Source organism: Phaethon lepturus, unplaced genomic scaffold (assembly GCF_000687285.1).
Source record: "Phaethon lepturus isolate BGI_N335 unplaced genomic scaffold, ASM68728v1 scaffold47393, whole genome shotgun sequence".
NCBI lineage: Eukaryota > Metazoa > Chordata > Aves > Phaethontiformes > Phaethontidae > Phaethon > Phaethon lepturus.
In genome coordinates, this window is record NW_010530675.1 from 2,770 (window position 1) to 11,109 (window position 8,340).

Here is an 8,340-nt window from a genome sequence, read left to right on the forward strand (position 1 = left end):
AAGGCCTCTGCCCGCAGGGGCAGCCGCCGGGTCCGTGAAGGCAGCGTGGGGGATGGCGGGGGTTAGCTCTGTGGTGTACAGTGGGTAGGGAGCCCACGCCTCGGGGGACGCTGGAATGAGCGCCGCTCCAGTCAGGTCATCTAGACGGGAGGAGACAAGGTGACAGCATCTCAGTAGCCGGCCCCAACAGCCTGCTTCGGGGACAGGCTCTGGAGTCCCAACCCCGACCTAAGGCTTTGCGCTGCCGCCTCAGCGAGGTGTAGCATACAGCACCCCCGCAGCGTCTCTGTGACCGGCTGCTCCTCTGGCCCCTCGGCCCCACCGAGAGGGTCCAGGAACACGCTGCATCACTGCTCAGCGCCCCACACAGGCTTTGGGCAGGCTGGCTCACGCACACAGCAACAGGGCTGGTGCCACAGGACGGCGGGACAGACGACAGGGCTCTCGGCACCACGTTTCAGGCTGCCCAGCCAGCCTCAGTGGGGCTGCTTGCCCCACCAGGCCACGCTGAGGGTGCACGGCACGGGACTCGTCCTTTCTGCTTGGCACCTAGGGATGGTTTAGGGGACATCTGGTGTCGCTGGAGCTACCAAAGCCAACTCTGTTCTCCCAACACTGCTAGTGCTGGGCAGAAGCCTTATCAGATGCCTGTTTTTCTCCTGCAAGCCTAACATGCTGGCCTTCCCGCACCAGGCAGGTTTCAGCCAGACCATACGTGGGTATGGTTTCCTTTCCACCCTGGCAGCATTCCCAGGGTTGGGCATCTCCCAGGTTGGGCCAGCCACGGCCTCAGAGTCCCTCCCAGCATACTCACAGGGGTCCCGTGCAATGAAGTGTGCACCCAAGGCAGGGTGGATATTGGTGGGGTTTGGTGTGGCCATCAGCTTGCTCTTAGCCATCTTTGTGTTGGCTTTAGCAAACTCTAGCCGCAAGGTCTGGGGGTTCTCTGGGTCGAAGCGGATGCCCTGTCACAGAAGAAAGCACAGGAATCTCTCAGAGGTGATGTTTCCAGTCCAAGCACAGCCTCTGTCTATTCACGGAGCAAAACCCAACCAGGGAACCGAGGCCATCATGCCGCAGTCACATGCACAGATTTTTGTCACCTCACTGCAACACTCAAGCTCCCACATGCTTGTATTTCTATCTTTAGCTGGCTTAGGACCACTGCTTCCAACGTGAGGGACACTCTTTTGCTCCTTACATGCAGTTCACCGACCAGCATAGTAAAGATAGCTACCAACACTGGCCAGGAAAGACCTGTCCACCAGAGCTGGGATAACCCCATCTATACTGGAGCTCCCACAGCTTACTGCCAGCCTGGGCAGAGACACCAGCACATGCCCCAGTGCCTGGGGTAAGATCTCCAGCAGAGCAGAATTAGATCAGCATGGCTTACTGCCTAGATCCAACTAACTTCTGCAGGCCCGCATGGGATGGGGATCATTCTGGCTGTGCCTGCCATGTTGACCATCCTCAAGACATTTTCTTGAGCTGCAGCAGTTTGGAAGTGCTGGGAAAGTGCTAAAGAGCCCGTACCAGACAGCTTTGGCCCTGCCATTGAAACAGCAGCATGGGAAGGCTGGTTTCCTTCCTTTCTGAAGGAAGTACCTTCTGGCTGCCAGAGTCCAGGACAAGGACCTGCTCTGCTGAACTGCCACACGCTTTTCATCAGGGCATTTGGTAAGTGAGGCTTTAACGAGGCCACTAGCACCAAGCAAGTCCTGCGGCCACCTGACAGACCAGCTTGACAACAAGCCTGCTTCACAACCCACATACCCTGATGAGCTCCACCTAGAGCCTCAAAAAGCTGATGCTGAACACAAGTTGAGCTCCGCCTGCCTCGTTAAAGCATTAAAGAGCATCAAATGGGTATTACCCTATGCCTGTATAGGCCTGGGAACCACCTATGCCCCCAACACCTCTCTTCTCATCTGTTTCCTCAGGGTTGGTTCATCAGATCTTCAGAGGAGATCCACCCACTTCAGGTACTCCAAGCCAAGCTCAAGTCAAGCAGTCAAGCTAGGATGAGGCCCCACCTTGGTGCTCAGCACAGACAGCAGGAGGAAAAGCTCTTTGAAGAGCAGCTCTAGCCACACATCAACAATCATAGGTAATCTATGCTCATTTGAACAAGGTGCGGGGGGGCCTCTCAGTCCACAACTCTTCCCCGTACAGCACTTAATGGATAAGGAACAGGATTCACAGCCTGGATCCTGTTATCAGAAGCCAGCTGTTGAGTAAGGAGGTACATGCCAACTCGAGAAAAGTAGCCTTAAACAGCTCTCCTGCTTCCCTGGTGGGATGCTGCAGGACCGTTTATCTTCCCTACTCAAAGTTCACAGCTGAGACACCCTGACCCCTCCTATGCTACGGTCAAGCCAAGCCCAAAGCTCCAGGTCTAGCTCCAGCAGGGCGCATGGGGCCCAGCCCTCCCCAGGGCCTCCCGGCACATCAGGTACTCACATTCAAGGCATTCTTTGCTGCTTCAGCACCAGCCCGGCTGTCAAAGGTCACAAAACCAACTGGCTAAAAGAAATAATGCTGATTTCAGTTTGGAAGCCTCTTCCAGCTGCTCAGACTACCCTGCCACCCCCTCTGCCCCAGACAGCTGGCAGCAAGGAGAAGAGGCCATCTAAAGCTGCAGAGCTTGAAGGGTCTTAGGTCATCAGCCCAAGATTCCTGCTCTGCATCTGCTCCCACCACACCAAAATGCTTTGGCATTCCTACACGTGGGGACACTGCTCACCCTAGTAGCCCCCAGCAAGGGTACACCTTGCCCATAAGGCCTTGATTAGGATGGGATTGGGGAAGGTTTCTGGCAGGACAGGGTTTGAGGCTGAAGCATCAGGTCTCACCCAGCCCATATGCCCTTGGGCAGCAAGAGAAGGTATGGAGCCGTTCAGCAGATGCTGAGAGCTGGGGGTGCCACCAGGTCAGCAGAGGTGAGCAGAACCCAGCTGTATATGAGGTGCTAAACACAGACAATGCTTTACACAGTGAAATGGTATCTGCCCCCGCCTCCCAGCATGTCTGGTTTTCTAGCAAAAACCAAAAATACCCAAGCTGCAAGAAGAAGGTACCTGCTTTGATGTTAGCTTGATCAGTGACCCTTCATAACCCTGCAGAAGGGAAGAAAGCAAGTCAGTGTCAGGTTCCTGAAGGAGCCAAACTACAACCGAGACATGATGCGACAGCTCCAGGAGTTCCTGTAGCACCAAACCCTTCACAAGGCAGGGTTTGCAGCAGGAGTAGGTACACTAACACTTCTCCTCTTTCCCACCAAAAAAAGACAACTGAGATTAGACTAAGGGCAGAGCAGGTATCTTAGCTAGTCCATTCTGGCCCTTTGGGAAGGAACCCCATTTTCTAGCTCTTTGTCAAGCTACTACCCTGCCTGGCTAGTGCCCAGAGACCACAGAGCACCCTGTGCTAAAAGAGTGCAGACAAGGGAACCCCACTTCCCCCAAGGACAGCCTATGTGGTGGAAGGACACATCCTCAAGGAAGGGCTGGTCCAGTTGGGCAGCAGGGCTGACCAGGCAGCCTTCATCAAGCTTGGAGACAGCATCATTTCAACAACAGGCTCCAGGGGAGGTTACCCAGCTGCGCACAAGCCATAGAATACCATGCTGGTTTCATAACCAGGCTCCCCAAGCTTTCGCAGAAGGCCAACCTTCCGCTTCATCCTTGCTTCCCCCCCACCCCAAAAAGAGATCTTTGCTGCAAGCTTGGCCACAAGACAGCATCTTTCCCACCAGAGACAAAATTTGAAGACCTTCTTACCTTGAATGGTCGGAAGAGTAAGTAGAGCTCTCTGGGCTTGATATCCACAGGAAGGCCACTGACAAACAGCGTCCGTACCTAGGAGAAAGGTCAACAGAGGTCTACTGAAAGGAGATGCTTAGTACCACAGTGGGAGTACAGAGCACAGTTCAGAAGCCTGGTGCAATAAGTGTAGGACACTTTGGACCAAAGGTGGCCTTGCAGGCACTAACCCTTCCCCACATTAGAGGAGCATTGTCCGGGATAAAATAGACCCAGTCTCCTTCCCTGCCACAAAGGATTTAGACTTTTACAAAAATTCAGTCTCTAGCAGACTAGTCTGGCTTGATCTTGATGACTAAAACCTGATAAGATTGCTAGAAGACCATACACTGCCAAAAAACAGTTTGACACATACCAAAGGTCCAGAAGAGACCAGTATAAACCCCAGTTGCCTCTCTAGCTCTTTCTAGAGCTACACACTACTTTCTAGATCACACACTACATCTTACTTTACTTCCTTTACCATCACTTTACTTCAGCCACTGATTCAAAGACAACCCTCAATTTTGAAAAAAAAAGACAAACCTCACTGCTATACTTGCATCTTTTGACTTCTACAAAAGCCCCAGAACATCACTGGGAAGATGATTTTTGGGTCCGTCCCAGCTCCTTCACCAACACACATCAGATCCTTCAGAAGTTGCTCCCAAACCAGCTCTTACAGTGTTTGTTCTATTGTGCCTAGCCAAAAGCCAACTGTGCTGCACCAAGTCCATGTAGGCTGCTGCTCTTCCCAAGCTGCAGAAGACAGGTACCAAGACCAAATGCACTCAGCATGTATAAGAAAAAAATACAGTACCAGAGGAAGATTTCAACAGATAGCTGTTGAAGTTACCTATAATAGTTCACATGAATGGCCAAGTGAAGTTATCTATAACAGTTCACATGAGTGGCCAGGAAGAAGAAACAGTGCTGAAGGCTCATGGCCTGGGAGGACCAGCCTCCTCACGGCCACCTTCTCCCTACAGTAGATGTTGGCTGGCAGCCTATTTCCATAAGCAGCAGCAGGATGAAGCTGCCAAGACTTCTTGTAAGTCAGCACAGAGCTGGAAAGGGAAGTTATGTACAACACAGGTCACCAAGACGCTAGTCATCATTAACAAGGACCAGGAGACCGCAAGCACAGCTCGGCCAGCACTGGCAGATAGGCAAGGGAAGACTGAAGACTAGAGGAATGAGATGGAGCTCCGTGTTCCTCACTTTTCATTGCACAAGGATGCCACTCACTGAGCCAGTCCCAAACAAGCCACGAGAAGGTTATGGGACAGCACTGACGCCCAGATGCTCAGAATGGCACCAGACGCTTTTGAGCTGCAAAACATGCAGCAGAACTGGGAGCCCTAAACCAGAGCCCAGACTGGAAGCGGGCTAGGAGATGGAGTGACCCCATTACATTTGCAGGGCAGAAAGCACTCTGCTCCCACATTTTAGTTTTTGTTCAGCCGTTTCCCCTTCCCCAGGCAGAGCAGGTTGTATCTGACACCTTGTTAAGCCTCTTTTGCCACCAAAGCGAGCGGCACATGCTCACCCTGCTCCTGGGCTGGAGACAGCGGCCACCGAAAAAACACAGGAGCGTGCAGCAGAGCCTCTGCACCCTGTAACTCTTTGGGGACAGCCAGATTCAGACTCCTCCAGGCAGGGAAGCTTCTCCTAGTTGCAGGAGAAAGCACACACCTCCTTGAGCTCCTGTGCCCAAGAGAGCCCTGCCAGGGCAGATACCCTTCACATCAACTCAGGGGGCAGCCAAAGCCCTCCAAGATGGACAGTGATCATGAAAGTCTTGGGGTCCTTTGCCCCTCTTGCTCTCCAGGCATGCCGAGACAAAGGGCTGCTACCACTCCGAATCAGTGCGCAGAAGCCTTCTCCAGCCTGGCGTATCTCAAGACAGCTGCAGAATACAACCACCGATCATCCATCCCATCCCCTCCCCGGCCCCTCAGTGTAGATGGCCCCACCACGCACCCCAGATTTTGCTTTGCCCTGTCTAGGGAAGCAGGATGCTACCTGGAGCACTCCAGAAACACTTCCCATGCAAAGGCTCAGTCCTACGGTCTCCCCACCCAGCCCTTCATTTGATGCATCACTCCAGGGCCACCTCATGCCCAGAGAGAGCCCACAATGGCACTGTCTCTCAGCCTGCTGCCTCCGAGACCTTGGTGCTTGCGCTTCAGCGCGAGCTACACGGAGCTCCTGCAATGCACTCCCAGAAGACGCACGGCCATCTCTTGCAGGGAAGGAGTGTGCAGAGTCTGGTGGCACATGTGTGCCTCAGCCATGTGAAAGCACCATCCCTTTTCAATATTTCAGGATCCGAGCGTGCTCAGACCCCAGAACGAATGCTTCTTCCAAGCAGACAGAAATCCACATCCCTGTTGGATCTCTAAAAGGTCCCGTGATGCGTCGCTCAGTAAGTCCTTGCGACAGGCATGACAGAATGGGAGACGCGTGGTCGCTCAGGAAAGGGGAAGTCAGCTACTCACAGCCCTTGCAACAGCCTGAACAGAGCAACGCAGGTGCCCAGGAAAGCTCTTTGTCAGAGGTAACAAGCTCCAAATGCCAGGCCCATAAGCTGCTTGCCAAGGACGGGAGCAAGAGACCTCTCGCAGGCCAAAAGCTTCCCTTGGCCTCCAGGTCCAGTCTGTAACCATACCCAGCATTGGAAGTGGGATCCCAGCCAACCCACAGCACCCGCCAAGGGCTCTGGGCAATCCCAAACACCACCAGCTAACATCTTCAAACCAGGTTTAGCCAAGGGCCTCAAAACAGACCAAGGAAGGTCCCTGCTCAGAAGAGCTTGTTAGAAGCAATGAGACCAAGTGGTTGGTTGTCCAAGATCCCTGTAATTCAGCACATCCATAAGTGATCTAGAAAAGGGTAAGGGAGAAAGTGAGGGTGAGGTTGATGGGAGAGACAAGAGTGACACATTTGAAGGCAAGCCAGAGGGAGATCACTTCTGATACCAGGTATAAACACGGGATCAGCAGCAATCAGAAAGCCAAGGAGATCTGGGTTATCCCACAGGAGAAAAAACAGGAGGCAACCTGCCAGTCTGAGCATCTTGCGCACTGTGGGCAGCCCTGGTCCAGCCTTCTCCCCCCTGCTCCGAAAAAGAGGAAACTGTAGATGAAGGTCTGGAGAAGCATCTTCCAGTAGATTAACTGAACTGGAACTCTCCAGTCACCCCTTTGCAGCCCAAGTCTCCTGCAGACTTTGGGAGGCCACCAGGACCACCCATGGCTGATGAATCCAGGCTTCCAGCCCTTGCACTCAACATGGCAAGACAGGCTAGGCTTCTGCTTGAATATATTTATCCTGCTTCAACTCCTTGCCACCGAGCACCAGATCCAGGTAGATATTCAGCCTCCCCACAGAGCAGCTGGAAAAGCCACAAGGCAAAAAAAAAAAACCATCTAGGGCTAAATCAGGGACTGCCTGGGCCAAACTATATCTTCAGCAGTAGCTGGGAGAAGATCAGCAGATCTCCAGGGATACCTTGTTCTTATGCTCACGCTTAGACTCTGCTACCAGCCACTCGAGACGCCAGGCGAGAGGCAACCCCGTCTCACCCAGGACGCCGATCTCAACTGGACACGCGCAGAGAACACACCGGGCAGTGGGGCAGCTCTCGCCGAGGACAGCCCGGCGGGGTGATGCTGCTGGCGGCCCTGCAGAAGACGCTTTCCTTTCCGCGTCCCTGCCCCCTCTGGGGATGTCCCCAGTCCAAACACCCGGCAGTGATGGAGGAGAGCCATGGAAAACAGGCTTTGTGCCAGTAGGGACAAGACCATCTCTTCCAGAGGGAGGATCCCAGCATAGCTTCCCACGCAGGAGGAGGAGGGAGGGACGAGGACAAACCCATCTGCTGCTCGGTGGCTTTAGGGTCCTTACACAGCTGCATCTCCCAGAAGAGACACAGACCTAGTGCGAGCACAGCCAGGTCCTTAGCACCAAAGCTTTAAAGAAGCCAAGCAGCAAGACCTGCCTCTTCCCACCGCAGCTCCAGCACTGCCAGGAGGTCAGCATGGGTCTTACAACGTCCACATCTTCTGGCCACCTCCGCTTTTAAGTGAGAGGGAAAGGGAGTCCCGAGCAGAGCCAGACACTGCCCTGCAGCCCAGCAAGGGTCAAGTTATGTCAGAAACGTTAGATGCAAAGGCACCAGTACCCACCTCCAGCACTGGGCTTTCGTTAAGAGACCGTTCCGAATCCTCCCAGAAGCCCGTGAGGATGACCCTGCCCTCCCGCGAGATCAGCCCTTTAGCTGCATCACCCACAGCCCTGCTTTTGCACAGCTGTGGCCACTCCAGCCCCCCAAAATCGGCCAGCTCCTGGGGCACACTAGCTTTACCACCAGTGGCTGGGAAGCATCTGAGGACAGTTACGGCAGGAACATGCTCTGGTGCTTCATCCGCACTGTGCCGGTGGCCGTCCCCCCTCTCCAGGCAGCCAGCCCCAGCTACATGGCATTTTTTCCTGGAGACAAGCCCCCTCCTACACGCCGATACAACCCACCAAG

General features: G+C 54.0%; 1 protein-coding gene across 1 annotated transcript in view; it reads right to left on the minus strand.

Annotated features, from left to right (window-relative positions):
• Positions 1–7,408, minus strand: part of LOC104618673 (RNA-binding protein with multiple splicing-like) — a gene marked incomplete at both ends in the record, with an annotated part of 7,476 nt that extends 68 nt beyond the window's left edge. Inside the window, 7 exons of the mRNA XM_010284322.1 lie at positions 24–140; positions 815–965; positions 2,464–2,526; positions 3,081–3,119; positions 3,783–3,860; positions 6,966–6,995; positions 7,317–7,408. Coding sequence (XP_010282624.1) covers positions 24–140; positions 815–965; positions 2,464–2,526; positions 3,081–3,119; positions 3,783–3,860; positions 6,966–6,995; positions 7,317–7,408 — 570 coding nt within the window. The remainder of the gene's footprint in view (positions 1–23; positions 141–814; positions 966–2,463; positions 2,527–3,080; positions 3,120–3,782; positions 3,861–6,965; positions 6,996–7,316) is intronic.
• Positions 7,409–8,340: the final 932 nt, after the last annotated feature.